The sequence below is a fragment of the Bactrocera dorsalis genome, chromosome 6, assembly GCF_023373825.1.
Source record: "Bactrocera dorsalis isolate Fly_Bdor chromosome 6, ASM2337382v1, whole genome shotgun sequence".
Taxonomy (NCBI): domain Eukaryota; kingdom Metazoa; phylum Arthropoda; class Insecta; order Diptera; family Tephritidae; genus Bactrocera; species Bactrocera dorsalis.
Window position 1 is genome coordinate 17336061 of NC_064308.1, and position 21249 is coordinate 17357309.

General features: G+C 37.6%; 2 protein-coding genes across 17 annotated transcripts in view; both read left to right on the forward strand.

Moving 5' to 3' along the window:
- Window positions 1-21249, forward strand: part of LOC105225491 (uncharacterized) — a 232280-nt gene that overhangs the window by 88116 nt on the left and 122915 nt on the right. The window lies entirely within an intron of this gene.
- Window positions 3-19739, forward strand: LOC125779385 (uncharacterized). 3 transcript variants are annotated; one of them, XR_007423272.1, is made up of 5 exons: window positions 3-12067; window positions 12138-12692; window positions 12749-15814; window positions 15889-16048; window positions 16108-19739. XR_007423272.1 is itself a non-coding variant. In XM_049460723.1 (3 exons), exons 1-3 carry the CDS (start codon window positions 12049-12051, stop codon window positions 13180-13182), a joined length of 1008 nt encoding a protein of 335 aa, XP_049316680.1. In that variant the 5' UTR covers window positions 3-12048; the 3' UTR covers window positions 13183-16099. The 3 variants fall into 3 exon arrangements, 1 of the variants encoding a protein (XP_049316680.1); XR_007423271.1 differs by having other exon boundaries at window positions 12749-16048; XM_049460723.1 differs by lacking the exon at window positions 16108-19739 and having other exon boundaries at window positions 12749-16099.

Consider the following 21249-nt stretch of genomic DNA (forward strand, 5'->3'; position numbering starts at 1 on the left):
AAACAGTACATGATTTGTTATATACTAAGACACTTTAGAAATTAAATTTTAAATTTTGTCTCCCTCTTCGAGGCAATATGAACCCTTACTGTTGAAATATTGTAGCTCAAATATGAACTAAATGAACCTTTCCATCGCTTTCCTTTAGCGAATGCGTTCCATTATGCATATGATTCTTTCATGGTTTAGAAATTATTTGTTTCACGCCAAAAAAACGTTTTAGTAACCACCTTAGTTTTGTTTCTATAAACTATTATAATTGATTTTAAGACTTATTATTTTATTTCAAAGAAAAAATAAATTTTTGCAATAATTTCATTTATCATTTGAGTATTTGATCTATGCAGAACAAAACTTTAAGATGGCGGTTATACCACTTTAATGAGATATCCGCATACTCTCTTTAAGAAATTTACTAGATTACTATAACACAGAGAAGGGAGCCAAGAAATGGCCACTCAAAGACAGCTGAATTAATTTGATACCATTGATTTTCTTTCGTTTGGCAATTTGCTGTGTACAGGGCCTGCCCGTCCATATAGGCAGTTGCCAAAAGAACAAAAATTTTAAAGCGGCATTTTGACTAATTTTATTTATATGTTTTATTTTTTCTTAGCTAAATATAAAATAGTTGTAAAAATTTCTTTATTTATTTCATTTGTTATAATATTCAAAGGTTATATTTTTGAAATTCTAAGACAAATTATAAACAAAACAGAAGTATTATTATTTTTTTAGCAGGTGTAAGCCTATGTTGCTATACGCTGATTGCGAGTAATCAGTTGATTTACAAGTAGCTAGAGGGGAGCACAGTTTCTTCAATTCAATTGAGTGGAGTTTAATTCCGTCTTTAACAAAATGACCTTAGTAATTTCCAAGATATAAATTTTGTTTTTAAGACAAAAAAAAACTTAGAAGGGCGCAGAATTTGGCATTTACCTAGGGCAGCAAATTGTCTCGTATCGGCCCTGACTATATATGCAGTTTTAATTATATTGAAATGTTCCTACAAATGACGAAATTTAGATGACTTTTTCGGCATTACATTTAACGTAGTGAATACCGCACATTAGACAAAACTCTTGCATTCAATTTTACGCAAACTTTGTTTTTTGAATGAGTATCACATGGACCTAAGTTCAACGCATTTCTGACTGCTAACTACTGGTACTTTGTGTTATTATTGTTTATTCTCTTTTAAATGGTATACACAAGAACATTAGGAAAGTAGGTAGGGAATTAACAAACGATGCGGAAACTGCAATTAATGTTTGACGAAGAATATAAAAGAAAATACGCCAGAATAACCTGGAGAGCTATAAACTCACAATGGTGCTAACCGTTTATCTTTATTAGCGTAGCGATAATTAGCGTTGATAACAGCGAATGCATTTCGTACTAAAACAAGAAGATTTATGCAAAAACAAGTCTATATGTGTGAGTGAATCTGTAATTGTCTACTTGTGTTTATGTCAAAAAGATATGCACAAATATTCATCTATCTCCCTTGATATCTGTAAAATATACTCATGAAAGCATATACATTAGGACGGCCCTCGTATGAGAAGTTCATTCTTTTTTTGCAAAAGTCCCTTGAAGTTGCAGTTTTTGCAAAAAGCTCTTTATTATACCCTGAACAGGATATATTCAGTTTGCCACCAAGTTTGTAACACCCAGAAGGAAACGTCGGTGATCCTATAAAATTTAAATAATCAGCAAGACAAGCAGAGTCAGTCTGAAAATATGCAAACTAGTCCCTCAGTTTAAAAGATTTCGATCTGAAATGTTGCACACATCTTAATCCCTAAGAAGCTGCTCATTTATCAGAACCGCCGATATCGGACCAATAGAGATCTCTCGGGGATCTAAATATTCGGCACCTAGAGGCTTGAAGAGTTTTTGTTGAATTTGGGCAATTTTTGGACGTAAGATAGCACACACTAAAGACATTATTCGCGCAAACTTTTATCCGGTTATATTGATTGCTTCTTAATTTGTGAACTAATCAAGTGGAATTAAAAAATGTGCTATATGTGAGTTAGACCTGGTTGTTGTCCGATTTCATTCATTTTCACAATATCACAGAAGAATATAAGAAGAATGTCACATACTAAATTTTGTCGAATTGGGTCTGTCGGGTCCCAAGATGTGAGATTTCTCCAAAGAGTGGGCTGTGCCACGTGCACCATTTAATTTTCACATCAACTCCTAGAAAGATCTCTCATACCATTTCGGTGGTAAAATTTAATATCTCTGGAGTATTTAGTTATTGATTTATCGCGCTTTTAGAAGTTTTTACTGTACCGTTATATGGGGAGTGAGCGGGGTTATCCTTCGATTTCATAACATTTTCACTGTCGGTAGAAGTTCTTATAATATTTGTATTCAGTGAAGTTGGTTATTATAGCTTAATCTTTAGGGGTAATCTTTTTTCCATTTTTTTTTGTTTTTGCATTTTCTGTTCCCTTATAACCCTTACAACTAATGTAGAAACCCACTTTACCATTGGAAGGTTTGGAAAAAGGTCCAAAAAATAATAGTAGCGCTTGATAATACACTCCACGATATACGTGATATGTGAAAAAAGTTCTATTGTAGAATAAAAATATCAATGAAAAATAATGTCAGATTACCCTACTGACCCCTTAATTTATATCTTCCGATTATCCCCATCTACGAACTCGAATTTTGAAGAAGAACACTAATTTTCGTATGCATGCAAACGTTCATCAGATATTTTTAATATCAAAACAAAAAATGGCATTGATATTTTCGTCGTCAAGGCATTGCGTCTACTTTGCTAGATTTTGGGAGAAGGACGCAAATGCGTCACCTTACACAAAAAAATAGCAGAATAACTGCAATATTGATAAAAGCGTCAATTATGACTTCAGATATACAGGAATATTTTCGAAGCATTCCACAGAGCAATATTTAAAGGGAAACGATGAAGAATGTGCGTACAATTTAAAAGTGTTCCTTCCTCAAAAATAATACAATTGCTAAATATTGGGAATGGTAGATTAGAACTGCAACCAAATACGAAGTGCAATGGATCATAACTGGCTCAGTAATCAGTGGATGAATATTAAGCCACGTGCATGCCAAAAAACTGATACCATAACATTGCCAGCCGACTTTTCCTTTTTTCCATGCTTGAGGACCGGTTCATCATGTGCAGTCCAATAGGCTGGTTGTCGATTGGACTCCAGTGTGAAATGATGGAGCCATATTTCTATTGTCACACACCGACGCAAAAATTCGATTTAATTAAGATTAAAGAGCACTCAAACTCTCCTCAGAATCAGCATTCGTTGTTTTTTTGGATTATGAATTTGCGCGGCACTCACTTTGCACAGAGCTTTCGCCTCTTTAGGGTGTCCTCTGCCTTCATTGTCATCTCTTTTCAAAGGTTGATTTTCCTGGTGCAGAGCCCAAATTCAACAGTACTCGTATTGCAAAAAGCAATGCTTTATTAAAACACAAAATGCTTTTTGATCAATTTTTTTGTAAACTAACCCAAAATGTTATATCTCATTAACTAATAGTTCCTCAGTTGTCAAATTTTTATCTATACGTTGTCACTAAGGAATTCACTAATTGGAGCTACATATAGTTACCGACGTGCCTCCCTTCCATAGTTACAACGTAATTGTTGTTGTTCTCATTTGGGCAATGTTTCTGTTTCAATGTAAATGGAAACTCACCACCGCTTTTATCATCCGTGACGTAGATATTTGCGCAAATTGAATTTTTTTCGTAGAAATCAGTTAGCTCTCTTAGATTGCTCTCTTAAACTCAGGGTTGCCAGTTTAGATATTTTGTAGTAATTAAAAAATAAACTTGAATATATTTGAAATTTTATAAAACTAACTCAAAATTATAGTCATACCGACTATTTGTAATAATTGGAATTTGAATAATTATAACAAATGTGATCAAAAGAGTTCATCAACAACTACGTTGTCACTAAGGAAGGGTGGCACGTCGGTGACTAATGGTAGCATAATTCTCCGAATTGATCAAGGCCCTGAAGTAACGAGGTTTTCAATAAAGCCGCTACAAAAGTTTTATCAGATAAAACACAAATGGTTTGGGATATCAATACTTTTTTCCTGTGAAAGTATATTCGATGCCTTTATGTATGGAACTTGATTTCTTTTGCATGGCCATCATGGGCACGCTTGCAGAAGTCCAGACGCTGAACCCAATTTTCGACAGTTTTCAACCATAAATCGGACGTTTGTGCTGCAATTTCACGTTTGATATTTTTACGAATTTCATCAAGCGTGTCTAACGGTGTTAAATCGCACGACCGAGACGGTCAATTGAGTGGGCCACTTCGTGAGATAACACGTTCACCAAACTTGGTTTTCAATAAATCGATCTTGATATTCGTTGTGTGGCTGGTGGCGTCCTGTTGAAAACACATATTGCGAAGTCCATATCATCCAATTCTGGCAAAAAATAATCAGTTATCATTAACGATAGCGACTCCCATTCACAGTAACGTACCGGTCTTGATCATCATGGAAGTAGTACGGCCCAATAACGCCACTGGTAACTCATGGAGTACCAATAACACATATTTTGCTTATTGCCATTCAGCCTGAAATGAGCTTCATAGCTGATGATGATTTTTCTATGAAAATCCGGATCATCTTCGAATTGTTGCAAAGCCAAATTAACGAACATACGACGATTCTGATAGTCAAGCGGCTTCAGTTCTTGCGTCAATTTGATTATGTAGGGATGTAGGCCAAGATCTTTTTGTAAAATTCACCACAACGACGTAACATAAATACCCAACGCTTGAGAACGACGTGTGTGAGACTGATTTGTGTCTTTCTGCGCTGGCGCCAGCAATATTCTCGACATTAGGGACACTTCTTTGCCTCACTGTCACGAAAACATTTTGTACTGTGCCTGTGGATTAAAATTTTTCCACTAGACGCTCAATTGCTGATATGACGACCATTGGCTTACGTGGCGCTCTTAAAGTTGAGGCCACTGACTCCAAATTTCAGTAGTAAATTTTTATAATTTCGACTCGCTGTAGGAACGTATATCATTCCATGATAAAATGGCAATCCTTACTGAAGAGAAATGTCAAAAGAGCGTGAAAAATATGGTGTCGTTTGCTGTCCTTATCAGTCTACTTTTGTATCATCTGTATTGAAATCGCCGTTACATTTACCATTTATGAAGATAACACACTGACCGAAATATTTGACAAAAAGTCTGGAAAAATAAATAAAATAATTTTAAATATAATTTTAAATAGTCCAAACCATATACTAATTATAGTTCGTGGATGACTTGTATATATTGCGTTTACTACGGAAATTTACTTATTTACCGATTTATACGCTATAAGTTTAACCGGAAATTTTAAATTCGTATATTAGACGTAGGGGGGCTAAGTGTAAATGTTGACCTATTCCATCCATATTAGGTACAATAAGAAGATAGTGACACTCTTTGAATTTCTTTACGATATCTCACAGGTTCAGGGTATAAAGTCCGGAAAATGTAAGTATTGACCAGATTTTGTCCTGTTTGGACTCAACGAGGCACCATTGCAAAGGAAAGTTTCTCTTTGAAGTTCAATAATATTCTATAAGTTTTACCAATATTTTCGGAAAAAAATCAATTTCCTTAACTGAGAACTTCAAAATCTATAGTCCGATTTCCATTATCATTGGACATGAGTATTTCGAAGACAATATTTGTGCAAGGTTTTATTCGAACAACTTCATTAGAGCTTGATTTCCATTCAGTAAAGTGAAATAATGATAATGAAATTTTGAATTTTGATTTATGGGAAGTAGGCATGGTTGTTGGTAGGTACTCTTGTACAAGACAACGCCATCTAAAAATTAAAATATTTTTGCGAAATTTGGTACGCCTGTTCTTTGGCAACACTTCTTCAGCCAATCCTTCTAAATAGTTGTTGGCATTCACAAGCCAGTGAAAGCATAACGCCACGAGAAGGCGAACCCGATTCCCCAATCGATAACGATAGAGCAGACGTTCCACTGCCCGACCCTGAAGAAGTTCGAATAGCAATTATCCGTCTGAAGAACAACAAAGCGGCGGGGCCTATGGATTTCCGGCCAAGCTATTCAAACACGGCGGCGAAGAACTGATAATGAGTATGCATCAGCTTTTTTTGGTCGGATAAAAGCATGCCCAACGATTGCAATTTAAGTGTGCTCTGCCAAATCCACAAAAAGGGAGACCCCACAATCTGCGACAACTACCGTAGGATAAGTCTCCTAAGCATCGCATATAAGGTTCTATCGAGTGTATTGTGTGAAAGATTAAACCCCACCGTCAAACAACTGATTGAGTCTTATCAGTGTGGCTTTAGGCCTGGAAAATCAATAACCGACCAGATATTCACCATGTGCCAAATCTTGAAAAAGACCTGTGAAAAGAAAATCGACAAACACCATCTCTTCGTAGGTTTCAAAACTGCCTTTGACGAAAACGAGCTGCCTTTATGCCGCGATGTCTGTGGTGTACGGCTTTGTAAGATGACGTTGAGCAATACCAAAAACTTCATCAGGATCGGGAAGGACCTCTCCGTGCCGTTAGATACCAAACGAGATTTCAGACAAGGCGACTCCTTATCGTGCGACTTCTTCAGTCTGCTGCTGGAGAAAATAATTCGAGCTGTAGAACTTAATCGAGCTCTATAAGAGTGTACAGCTGCTAGTGTATGCCGATGATATTGATATCAATGGCCTTAATAATCGCGCCGTTAGTTCTGCTTTCTCCAGAACAAATAAGGAAGCAATGCAAATGGGTCTGGCAGGCGTAACCAAGGGCCCTGAGGCAAATTAAAAAATGGGGCCCTACTGCTATGTAAACTGATTAAGTTTTATCAAATAAAAATATGATATATAGAAATACTTTAAAAATGCTAAGCTATTTTGTATGCACTCCAGGGCAGGTAATAAAAATATTAAACAGTAACAACATAAATTACAACTAATACTTGGTTCGGCTAATAAAACGAAGATTCAAGGACTTATTAAATAAAAGGCCTACAGACTGACTAAATTACAATTACATTTACAATTTTTTCATAGCTTTAGTTTTCGCAAAAGTATCAATGACTTCATTTTAATCATTATAATCCAAATGTCAGAGTCGAGTTTGGCCCACATTAATTGTTAAATATTGTTATTTTTAATTTGAGAATTTCGTCTATCTTGGAACTATAAACAACAATGTCAGCCTCGAAATCCAACGCAGGATAACTCTTGCCAACAGCTGTTACTTTGGACTGAGTATGCTATACAGAATTAAAGTCCTCTCTCGACGAACAAAAACCAAACTCTATGATCCTTCATTATTCCCGTCCTGATAGGCATGGACGATGACAACATCCGATTAGTCGACGTTAAGAGTTTACAAGGAGCTGGAGTGCAAGTGAAAATCTTTCACAGAACCAATGAGGTTTACATATACCTAGTTCTATTAAATTACGACATGTTTATTAGTTATAAAATATATAAATATTTATTTTTTTCTATCTATTTCAAAAGTTGTATATTTAACATTAAATATCTTCTTCTTCTTCTTTACTGGCGTAGACACCGCTTACGCGATTATAGCCGAGTCAACAACAGCGCGCCAGTAGTTTCTTCTCTTCGCTACGTGGCTTCAATTGGATATTCCAAGCGAGGCCAGGTCCTTCTCCACTTGGTCCTTCCACCGGAGTGGAGGTCTTCCTCTTTCTTTGCTTCCCGCGGCGGGTACTGCGTCGAATACTTTCAGAGCTGGAGTGTTTTCATCCATCCGGACAACATGACCTAGCCAGCGTAGCCGCTGTCTTTTAATTCGCTGAACTATGTCAATGTCGTCGTATATCTCGTACAGCTCATCGTTCCATCGAATGCGATATTCGCCGTGGCCAACGCGCAAAGGACCATAAATCTTTCGCAGAACTTTTCTCTCGAAAACTCGCAACGTTGACTCATCGGTTGTTGTCATCGTCCAAGCCTCTGCACCATATAGCAGGACGGGGATTATGAGCGACTTATAGAGTTTGGTTTTTGTTCGTCGAGAGAGGACTTTACTTTTCAATTGCCTACTCAGTCCGAAGTAGCACCTGTTGGCAAGAGTGATCCTGCGTTGGATTTCTAGGCTGACATTGTTGGTGGTGTTTACGCTGGTGCCAAGATAGATGAAATTATCTACAACTTCAAAGTTATGACTGTCAACAGTGACGTGAGTGCCAAGTCGCGAGTGCGACGACTGTTTGTTTGATGACAGGAGATATTTCGTCTTGCCCTCGTTCACTGCCAGACCCACTTGCGTTGCTTCCTTGTTCAGTCTGGAGAAAGCAGAACTAACGGCGCGGGTGTTGAGGCCGATGGTATCAATATCATCGGCATACGCCAGCAGCTGTACACTCTTATAAAAGATTGTACCTGCTCGATTCAGTTCTGCAGCTCTAATAATTTTCTCCAGCAGCAGCTTGAAAAAGTCGCACGATAGGGAGTCGCCTTGTCTGAAACCTTGTTTGGTATCGAACGGCTCGGAGAGGTCCTTCCCGATCCTGACGGAGCTTTTCGTGTCGCTCAACGTCAGTTTACACAGCCGTATTAGTTTTGCGGGGATACCAAATTCAGACATCGCGGCATAAAGGCAGCTCCTTTTCGTGCTGTCGAAAGCAGCATTGAAATCGACGAATAGGTGGTGAGTGTCGATTCTCCTTTCACGGGTCTTTTCCAAGATTTGGCGCATAGTGAATATCTGGTCGGTTGTTGATTTGCCAGGTCTAAAGCCACACTGACAAGGTCCGATCAGTTCGTTGACGGTGGGCTTTAATCTTTCACACAATACGCTCGATAGAACCTTGTACGCGATGTTGAGGAGGCTTATCCCACGGTAGTTGGCGCAGATTGTGGGGTCTCCTTTTTTATGGATTGGGCACAGCACACTTAAATTCCAATCGTTGGGCATGCTTTCATCCGACCATATTTTGCAAAGAAGCTGATGCATGCTCCTTATCAGTTCTTTGCCGCCGTGTTTGAATAGCTCGGCCGGCAATCCGTCGGCCCCTGCCGATTTGTTGTTCTTCAGGCGGGCAGCTGCTATTCGAACTTCTTCATGGCCGGGTAATGGAACGTCTGCTCTATCGTCATCGATTGGGGAATCGGGTTCGCCTTCTCCTGGTGTTATGTGTTCACTGCCATTCAGCAGGCTGGAGAAGTATTCCCTCCATAGTCTAAGTATGCTCTGGGCATCGGTGACTAGATCACCTTGGGGGGTTCTACAGGAGTATGCTCCGGTCTTGAAACCTTCTGTAAGCCGCCCCATTTTGTTGGAGAATTTTCGAGCATTACCCCTGTCGGCCAGCTTATCAAGCTGTTCGTACTCACGCATTTCGGCCTCTTTCTTCTTCTGTCTGCAAATGCGTCTCGCTTCCCTCTTCATATCTCGGTATCTATCCCATCCCGCACGTGTTGTGGTCGATCGTAACGTTGCGAGGTAGGCAGCCTGTTTTCTCTCCGCTGCGACACGGCACTCCTCGTCGTACCAGCTGTTCTTTTGCACTTTCCGAAAACCAATGGTTTCGGTTGCAGCTGTACGTAAGGAGTTTGAAATGCCGTCCCACAGTTCTCTTATACCGAGTTGTTGACGAGAGCTCTCAGAGAGCAGGAGTGCAAGCCGAGTGGAAAATCCTTCAGCTGTCTGTTGTGATTGCAGCTTCTCGACGTCGAACCTTCCTTGTGTTTGTTGGCGTGCTTTTTTTGCTGCACAGAGGCGAGTGCGAATTTTGGCTGCAACAATATAGTGGTCCGAGTCGATGTTAGGACCTCGGAGCGCACGCACATCTAAAACACTGGAGACGTGTCTTCCATCTATCACAACATGATCGATCTGGTTGGTGGTTTTTCGATCCGGAGACAGCCAGGTAGCTTGATGTATCTTCTTATCTAGTACTACAGATAACCATATTTCGGGCTCCGGCGAAGTCGATCAGCCTCAACCTATTTGGGGATGTTTCCTCGTGGAGGCTGAATTTACCGACCGTAGTGCCAAAGATACCTTCTTTGCCCACCCTGGCGTTGAAGTCGCCAAGCACGATTTTGACATCGTGGCGGGGGCATCTCTCATAAGTGCGCTCCAAGCACTCATAAAAGGCATCTTTGGTCACATCGTCCTTCTCTTCCGTCGGGGCGTGGGCGCAAATCAGCGATATGTTGAAGAACCTCGCTTTGATGCGGATTGTGGCTAGACGTTCATTCTCCGGAGTGAATGATAGTACTCGGCGACGGAGTCTCTCTCCCACCACGAATCCAACACCAAACTTGCGCTCCTTATATGGCCACTGTAGTAAATGCCACAAGGACCTACTCGTCTCTGTCCTTGTCCCGTCCATCGCATTTCTTGGACGGCGGTGATGTCAGCCTTTATTTTCACGAGGGCATCAACCAGCTGGGCAGCGGCACCTTCCCAATTAAGGGACCGGACATTCCAGGTGCTTGCCCTCAAATCATAGTCCTTAATTCGTTTGCCATGGTCGTCATCAAAAGGGGGGTCACTCATCCGAGGCTTGTTGTTTCCTTTCATTGGGGGTGTTTTTTACGTGGCGGGTCCCAAGCCCAGCGCACAACCCTAAGTAGGGAATGTTTCGCCTTCTCACTTTAGCTCGCCTTCAAACGGATGTTCTTAGGCTACCCAGAGGATACTTGGTCAAAGACCGGAAGTCGGGAGCTGCTTGAGTCATATGTAAAAGAATCGTTTCTGGCCTCTCCCCAGTGAATGACGATCAGAGAACTTTCCTCACTTGCGTGAACTTCTGCACATGACTCCATCCTCCAACATTAAATATAGCATATCAAAATATTTTCTGTTTACGCAAATAAAAAAATACAAATTTATCCATTTCATAACAAATAAACGTGTCGTAATTTAATAGAACTAGGTGTATGTAGTATAAGTTTACTGTATAATCCTTTACGCGTTGGCCACGGCGAGTATCGCATTACCCGCCGGGGGAAGCAGAGGAAGACCTCCACTCCGTTGGAGGTGGTAAAGGACCTGGCTTCGCTTGGAATTTCCAAATGGCGCCATGCGAAGATACTGCGACTGGCGCTTTGTTGTTAACTCAGCTATAATCGCGTAAGCGGTGTCCACGCCAATACAGTAGAAGAAGTTCTGTGGCCAAGGTTATGCGTTCAATAGAAAAAGTTTTGCTTGTATTTTCTTGCCATGTTTGATATAAAAAACTTTTAAGTCGAAGTAAAGGTTTTACGGGTCGGCTTGAGTATACCATCCCAGGATTTCGGGAATAAAATGGGTATGGTCGGATAGAGGAGATTCTCCAGATCATGAATATGTTGAAAATTTGCAATATTTTAATTACATATTTTCGATATATAAAATTAATTTTGCACTTATATTCTTCACTTTTATATACACTAACACATCACTTATTCATTTGCACACATTTATTTTATATAATATAGTGCAAAAATAGCTTTTAATACACATTTAAATTATTGTTTAATTTGATTATTTAAGAATAACAAATGAATTACAAACTGTCATATAATCAGTGTTATCTTGCCGACATCATTTGTAAAAATAAATCTGTCAAATAATCAGTGTTACTATAGTAAAATATTTTACAAAATAAAATAAAAAAAATATAAAGAAATATTATACCCTAAATACAGGAAACATAATCGTTGATAAACATTAAAAAAAAATATAAAAAATTTAAGTGGCTGCCAATGTAAAAATGAGTTCTACGGGAGAAAAAAAATGTACGAGTATATACCCGGTGTTGGACCGACCAGGGTTATTTTTTTTTGAAGCGCGGCCGAAGGCCGCCCACGCATAAAGGAGTTCTACGCAAAGAAGTAGCAATGTCATAGAGGGTATAACAACCACTCTAACATCAATGCGATCTAACGGATATAAGTACTGCTACTTTTAAAGCAAAGTACCGTTGCTTTTATTTGTAATTTTTTATAATAATTTCGTGTTTGGAAGATTAAGCTGTATGGACTTATAAAAAAAATGGAAAATAATTCATCAGGTATGATAAATTAAATACTGAAAAGAATATTTAAATCATGTTTCTAATACTTTGTTATAATTATATGTAGATCTGAAAGAAGAAGCGACCATAAATGTTCGCAAATCAAACAAATTGAGCGTGTCAGAGGTGAAGAGAATGTGGAATATTTCAAAAATATTCAACACATTTCAAACAAAGGAGAGCTGCATATTATTTTGCGAAGAGGAGGGTCTCATTGCCAGAGGAAGGACTTGCAGGGTGAATAGACTGCCGATGGTGCTCTCCATGACGGGAAATAGCACCGTCGGTACGCTTAGGTGCCGAAAAGGATCTTGCCGAATGCGTTCCGGAATATCTCGATCCACGGGCACCTGGCTGGAAAATGTTAGAATACCATTGCCACAAGTTTTTTACCTAATGTTTTGCTACGCATCGCACTGGTCGCATGACGTAGTAAGGAAAAACAGTATTGTCAGGGAATCTATTTTATCTAGCGCTACCATATGTGACTGGTATAATTACTGTCGCGAAGCGGTAGTTTTATATCAAGTAGAAAATCAGGAGGCGGTAGGTAAAATAGGTGGCCCTGGCAAAAAGGTCCAAATTGATGAAAGCAAATTCGGGAAGAGGAAATTTAATAAAGGTAAGGTTAAAAATATACAATATTAGGTACTTACTTCTATGTTTTTCTCATTTTAGGCAGGAGTGTGGAAGGTCACTGGGTGTTGGGGATGATTGCGGATGAGAACGACGACCTGCGGCTGGAGGTATGCCCAGATAATGTTAGGTCTGCGGAGGTGCTCATACCCCTGATTAAGAAGCATGTTGCGCCAGGAATTACAATAAGCACAGATTGCTGGAAGGCGTACGATGGTTTGGCGAATCACGGGTATGAGCACCGAAAAGTGAATCACAGCGATCCGGACAATCCATTTGTGGCTGCAGATGGAACGCATACGCAGCGTATAGAGTCCCAGTGGCGTGTGATTAAAAGGTTTTTTGCGAGGGACAACAATCCCGAAAACTTCGCCGATCGAATTTTTGAGTATGTTTGGCGGAAAAATGTGGCCAACAGACACGAAGATCCTTTCGTCAAATTATTAGAGGCAATAAAATTTATATACAAGCCTTAATACACGTTTGTTTTATTAAATTTACATAATTTATTTATATTTTATGTTTTCCTTTCTCTTATTTGGGGTATAATTTGTTTACTTAATTTCTTTTAGTTATTTTACACGTACAAAGGAGTTCTACGCGAAAAAAATTTGATACACCCCGGTGTTGGACCGACAGGGTTATTTTTTTGAAGCGCGGCCGAAGGCCGCCCACGCAAAAAGAAGTTCTACGCGAAAAAAATTTGATACACCCCGGTGTTGGACCGACTAGGGTTATTTTTTCGAAGCGCGGCCGAAAGCCGCCCACGCAAAAAGGAGTTCAACGCGAAAAAATTGTGATACACCCTGGTGTTGGACCGACCAGGGTTATTGTTTTTTATAGGTTGTTGATTTTCGTATTTGGGGTATAATCTGTTCCCTTTATTTCATTTAGTTATTTTACAAATGATGTTGATAAGGTAACACTGATTATATGACAGTTTATAATTCATTTAACATTCTTAAATAATCAAATTCAACAATAATTTAAATGTGTATTAAAAGCTATTTTTGCACTATATTATATAAAATAAATGTGTGCAAATGAATAAGTGATGTGTTAGTGTATATAAAAGTGAAGAATATAAGTGCAAAATTAATTTCATATATCGAAAATATGTAATTAAAATATTGCAAATTTTCAACTTAAAACGCGAATAACTCGAAAACTATAAGCTTCCTGCATATATATTCGTGATCTGGAGAATCTCCTCTATCCGACCATACCCATTTTATTCCCGAAATCCTGGGATGGTATACTAAATTCTTCCCGGTTTTACAAAGAAAAAAAAAATGGTTAGAAACCCTTTTGTTGGAATGGTGGCTGTTTGCTATAGAGGAACGATTGTGTAATTTGTTCGTATTAGAAAAGATGCTTTGGTTAAAAATCGTAATGTATCTGAAGTGATCTGTATTATTTTCTTTTTACTATTATTGGGTAACTAATTTCCGAGTTATGTATATTAGTATTTTTGGTGAGGGCATATATTTTCTACGCTTAAGAATGTTACACATTAACTATTGCACTAGCATGAAGTCCGAACTAGAGTATTAAAGCGGATGCTTGCTTACCTATACACAAATATCTTTGCCTACTTACTTATATTAATTGCAGCTTGAAAGCACATATAGCATTAAAACTTAAAGAAGTCATTATCATTACGCCATGGCATTTTTCAAAAATACCTTTAAAAAATTTCGAAAAACCCCTATTATTTGGAAAGTTAAAGACTCATCAATCCTTCTAAATAATTGTTGCTCACTACGTTGCAACTACGTGTGGGTTGATTGGTTGGTTGCAAAGGGGAGGCGCGAGTTACGATTTCTATTATTTTAACAGAAAATGTATTTTAGTTGAATAAAGTATACCCCGATTTACCGTACTGAGTGGTTTGTCGTCTTGTTCTTTATTGATTATGTTCTTTCATTCTTAAACTATATTTAGCTTACTTTACTTAGAGCCCTTGTGCTGACTCGACATTTCCCGCTATCAACGACCCGGTATAACTTATGTAAGCAATTTTATGCTTATGTAATACGATACCAAGAACGTTTAAATATACTACTGTGATCAGGTAAATTTTTAATTTATAGTTCGTGTGTTTTTCGAATTTTTTTCTCTGTAAGTTGGAAGTACTTTTAGTGACATATATGCTAAATTTCATTTAAAAATATTTCTTAGTATTTGAGATACGCGTCGTATGAGGCTAAAAAGCTTCGAAGGGCGAGGGGATTACTTTGAAGGAGGTAATTTCGAAATTAATTTACATGAATCCGAATGTTGAATTTAAACAGAATCCTAATCCATTATGATGTTAGAGATGTAAAGCGCAATGCAAGGTAGGGCCGAAATTGTAACAAATAAAAATTAAGTGCTTGGAAAATGAGAAGCGACTAAAATTATTAAGATATCGAATCGCGTATGGCACAAATAGATAGTGAAGGGAAGTGCCACGGGGGCGCTCCCTAACCCTGCCAACATTTGGAAGTGTCTTTTATCGCCAACGCCAAATACGTCACGCTTTAGTCACTTCCGTACGTTAAAATAAAGATAGTTGTCGCGTTCACGTGTCAAACGCCAAATGCGTCATTTTTAAGTCACTTCCAGACGTTAAATTAAAGATTGTTGTCCCGTTATGCAAAAGATAAACAATGAACGCGATCACCGACGTTGAAGTCGCAGCGACTGCAAAATGAAATTAGATGAAAACAACAGAATAGAAAAAGAAGTTGTTGACATCTGGTTCATTGGTTTTGTGTCTTCTGCAGTTTGTGGTCAGTGCTAAAGTGCGATATTGTTTTTGGAACTAGAAAAATTATTTGTTTCGTGGTGTTTTAATTTGCAATATTATTGAAAATATAATTAAAATGAGTGAATTGTCAGAAAAGGCTATTAAATTAATATGCAAAATTCGAAGAAACTAATACAAAAATAATAAAAACTTTGACGGAAGAAGTTTTTGCGTTAAAAACCGAAGTCAAGCAGCAAAGAAATATGCGTGAGAAGGATGATACGTCTCTAATACCTTCCTTGCCTTTCATGAATGTCAAGGACTTTATTGATTTTGACACGAAGCTGTTGTTAAACGACAAAATAACATCTCAGCTGGTAGGTCGATTTTCTTATACTGAATGCCCATAATTATGAATAAATTTGTATATTTGGAACATATTTAATTTTAGAAAAATGTCTTATATAGAGTTGAAGGAAAGGATTTCCCTTCATTCCTAAGAATGGCATTGAAATCCATTATATCGGATGCTATGGCCGTTCATTTAACTTGGCGTGGAACAAATGACAAACCCAGTATCCAACGCTTTACAACATTTGAACTAATAAAAAGTAATATTTCACATAAAACTATAACTATAAAGGAATCAATTAATTCTATTTTCCTATAGATGCCTGTCATTCCAAATATTCGAACTCGACCGATATGGATATAAATAAAGTGTGTCAACAGCACATACTTCACGCCCGAGACAGGGTGCAAAAAAAAAAAAAAACAAACAAACAATTAATGAACTGAAAAATTAAAAAAATCTTATTTCTAATATTCACATGAATTAATTATTTATTTTTTTTTTGTAATACATTTTTGAATTGAAATAAATATAAAAAATTTAAAAACGAAAATTTTAACTTCCACAATTCACTAATACGTAACTTCTACAAGTCACTAATACGTAACTTCCACAAGGCACTAATACGTAACTTCTGAAAGTAACGTCCGCGGGGAACAACTTCTCAATAAGGAAGTGACTTCTACGATGAAAAAAATGTATCGCAGACGTTGAATTGTAACTTCTTGAAGTCACTTATACGTGACTTTTGCGATAGAAAATGTTGGCAGGGAATTCTTACAAGTTCGTCAATTCGTTATACAGTGTGCGTGTGTATGTGTGCTAGTGTGAGTTTAATTATCAACTCGCTTTTGCATAGATTGCGGTGGGCAGTAGTTGATTAAAGCATAACCAAAAGTTATGAATGGCACACATAGATTTTTTATTAAAGAATCCGCTGATTAAAAAATGTAAGGGAGTAGAAATAATAGTTAATAAAACGGATCGAATTGACTGAGGTAACTGATAATTGGGTAGTATCTGAACAGCTAAGTTAAAAAAAAATAATGAAAGAAAATGTAGACAAGCCCTATGAAATGAGTTTTAAATAGAAAAATACAAAGAAACGGTAAAACCAAATGTGTGTCCGTAATTCCTATGGCATTTAGATGGACAGTGATTAATCACGTCATCGAAGCTACTTTCAATTAGGTAGGAAAAAAATGTTGGATGAAGTCTGTGGATTTTATTGGTTCCGAGATATGTCAAACTAAATTAATAAAGCTACCAGTGGAAAATTGCAGGCTGAATTACATCCGATTCCAAAGGTAGACATTCCGTGGCACACAGTGCATATAAGCATAACAGGAAAGATGATTGGAAGAAAAAAATGACTTAAAAGAGTACGTAATTTTATTGGTAGGTGCATTCACAAAATTTGTTTATATTCATCACACCTTAAATACTAACATTGAAAGTTCTATCAAAACCGTTAAGACTGACGAGTTTTTGTTTGATGTGCCTACTCGAATTACAGCGGTTCAGCGCCGTAACTTTGCATTCTCAGGATTCCGTCAATTGTGTTCTTCTCAAAAAATTGAACCTCACTTAATTGCTATAAGTGCTAGCAGGATAAGGTAGAACGTATAATGAGCACGCCTAAGAGTATGTTGACCGCCGTTGAGACCAGTCAGAGGTCGTGGCAGGTCTGCCCATAAGAAAATGCTAATCGGTAGAGAAGCTAGATCTTTTGGCCTATTGCCAATAGGTGAAGAAGAGGATAATTTAATTGATAGGGAATCTTTAAGACAACAAGCAAAGTAAAATTTGGAAGTTAATGTTCGTTATGACAAACTTAGGTATGATAAGAATAAGGCAAAAATAATAAAATATAACAAAGGAGAGGAGTGTTGCTAAAAAACAACAAAGAGCGTTACCAAATAAAACTTGGCCCAATATTTAAAGGTTTGAAATGATCGAATTGCTATATGGGGATAGATACGTTTTAAAATCATTAACAACGAAAAGAACATACTTGCATAAGTATGCGCATGAATAAAGAAGTTGCTTTGGATGACAAGAGAAGATGCGTCCGATTTCCAAGTGGTAAATAAAGATAAGAATGGCACAGTACGTGTCTTGAAATCGAAATCCTAAGAGGGGATATAATGACCACACTGTAACAAATGGACTTGTTATAGCGGGGGTCGGTAGATATGGATGACACGGTAGGTGCTTTAGAATCCCAAGAAAGGATATAATGATCGCACTATAACAGATCGACTTGTTATGGCGGAGGTCAATAAGTGAAAAGGGAAACTTTCAAAATAGGTTCCTTCTGAGTTGGTGCAGTGCTGCCAGTGCGATTTCCAAGAATTCAAGGCGTAACGGACGGCATTCTCCCGAATAGCTCCGCTCTGTCGTCTCAAAATGTCTTTTTGTCTTGGGATCATACTCAAAGATCCATGACTCGTCACCTATGATAACGTTATTCAAGATTTGGGGGTCACTTTCACACATGTTAAAATTTTCGTGTCACATTTCCACTCACTGCAATTTCTGGTCGTCAGTGAGCACTTTTAGGATTTTTTGAAATTTTTTATGCATGACCATCGTTAAATAGGTAAATTTATTCGTTTTGAATAATAATCGTTATTACAAATGTTATAACAGAGTTATTTTATGATTCTCTTTGTAAAATAACGTCAGGTTTGTTAGAGCTTTGAATAATTTTACACATTACATATTAGTAGCATCCTCTCCTCTGCTCACTACTGTCGTCGGCAAAATTTGTAAAATAATTTTAAATTAGCGAGAGCGACAACTGAGAGCCTGCAGTCGTGTAGTCGTCTAAATAACTCTGTCCGTAGAAACGTGTGTTGTTTTATAAGTGAGAGAGGTCGCTTGCAGTCTGTCGCGCTCTATGTGTTCAGCACATAACTCTTTGCCAAAACGTGAGCTTAAGCCATTGGTTGTCCGCGACAACGGAGTTTTCGCATGAAACAACAAGTGTATGTCGGAGCGGTAGTACTTGTATTTTGTATGTTAGTGTACATGCGTACTTCGGAGTGATAATATTTTGTAGGTAACTGTAGGTGCCAAAACGTCGTTTGAAGTAGGCGACGCATTAGCGGTATATATTACGGTACTATAGATTGTTAATGCGTAAATGAGCATAAAAGCAGGATTATGGAAACTTTTACGGAGTGAGGTCTGATCGTATTCTGCGAGCATAGTGAAGAGAGGCAGGAACCGTTAGCTACTTTTACAGCAATGAAGGGGTGCGTATATAATTAGGCGCTATGTCCTCGCAGAATCAGTTCAAGAAGTGATCTTGATAGGAGCAGAACTTGCTGTGCTCGTGTAGTGAAAATGAAAAGTGAAGTTATTGTGCTGTAGTAAAGTGTAAAATGATACAACAATATCCCCAAGCAAATCTCTACAAAATCAACCTTCGAACGAAATCCTCTACATCAGAACTGGGTTAACTAATATTACAAGCTGAGATTCGTGCCAGATCCTCGCAGCGCTAGAAGCACAGCACCGGAGTGTCACCATTGCGGAAAGATTAGCCATAAAATTGCCGAATGCCGTGGTCATTTGGAAAGGGTAAAGAACGCTAAAGGAAATATTCAGTATTCGATGTTTCAAGTGCAACGAAATGGGACACTGCTCCACTTCATGTCTTGAAATCCGGACCAGCGAGAGAGAGAGAAGAGATATAAGATGCAGATATTTGCACTTTAGTTTCGCCAAAGGTGGCTGTAAAATTATCAGGTGAGTCCATTCCATTTTGATTTATCTCTGGAGCTGAATATTCATACATGAAGGAAAGTGATGGTTAGTGTTTGTCAATATACAGTATCCGACAAAACTATGTATACCCCATGAAAGTTGAAAAGAAAATTATCATATCTTTTGAAAAGTGAAGTTTATTTTTTTGCATGGTTTTTGTTTTTGCTTATGAGTATACTACAGGGTGTACCACATAATCCCCAAAATCAAAATCCCCAAATCAAAATCCCCAAATCAAAATCCCCAAAATCAAAATCCCCAAAATCAAAATCCCCAAAATCAAAATCCCCAAAATTAAAATCCCCAAAATCGAAATCCCCTTTTTCTGTGTGAAACACATTGAAATTAGGTTTAAAATCGCCGCGATTTTAAACCTAATTTCAATGTGTTTCACACAGAAAAAGGGAATTCTATACTCAATATTATATCTAAAGTTGAAGTTCACGAGATATTTTATGTTTAATAGTTTCACGAATATTTAATAGGTAAATTAAAGAAAATGCAATACATGTTATATCAATCAGTTTAACATATTTGTACAACATAAATAAATACAAACTTCACAATTTTTCGAATAGCTTATATAAATTAACATAAACATACATATATTTATATACATACATATGTAGACAAATTTTTAGTGATGAAAATAAACAAAAAAGCAATAAATTCAAAAAATTTACATAAATAAACCATGTATGGAAATTCTAATTACATAATGAAATACTGTGTGCTATCGATTTTAAATAAACAAGTTTATCTAACTCTAAACGACGTTTAACAACTTTTTTAATTTTCTTTACACGCTCGACATTCTTTTTGTTTTTTCGCACACCGATCCCTGAGTGTATTTTTTCTATGGTTGATTTAACCTCAATCATTTCTTTTTTTAAATGTTTTATGATTTCATAAACACCACATTTTTTTCTCCCTACAATTACTTTAAGCCTACGGTGCCAAGCCTCGATTGAATTTTGAGTACGTGGAAAATTATCCTTAAAAGAATCCGAAACGCACCAAAAATTTGGATTATATATCATAGCACCCGCCTTCATATTTTCACTAATGTACTGGTTTTTAAACCAAGCACACAATTTTTTAAAATCTCTGTCTGTCGAGCTACTCTTCAGTTCACTGAAATAATCTGCCACACATTCTGGGGGAACAAATGATAAACTTTTCAGCATACGAACAGCTATGCTGAAACTTTCATCATTGCCATATTTTTGAGAGAGCCTTTCTTTCTGAACTCGTCTCCAAATGATCTGGCCAAAGTGAAATAGACACCCTTTATATCGGGCATCAGGAAAATACTCTTTTGCCGCAGACGAGATGGTTCGCTCAAAATCAGTAATAATTCTTTGCGGATTAAGATTAATATTATATGCTAAAGCCAAATTAAATAGTTGATGAAAAAATTCAGTGTACGCCTGCTTGGATTTTTTGCTCATCAGGCAAAAAACTAGAGGCACAAATTGACCATCAATTAGCCCTTGTATGGTGAACAGTTGGCGAAAAACTTTCGGTACAACAAAAAACGTCCCATCCATCACCCAGCAGTGTGACCTCCCCAATTCCTTTAGGGAACTCGTTGTGCCCATAATAATGTTCTTTTCACCATCGAAATCCCAATCACTCAACACAAATAATTCACCCTCCAGGTATTTCAAATCCTCCGGTATATTA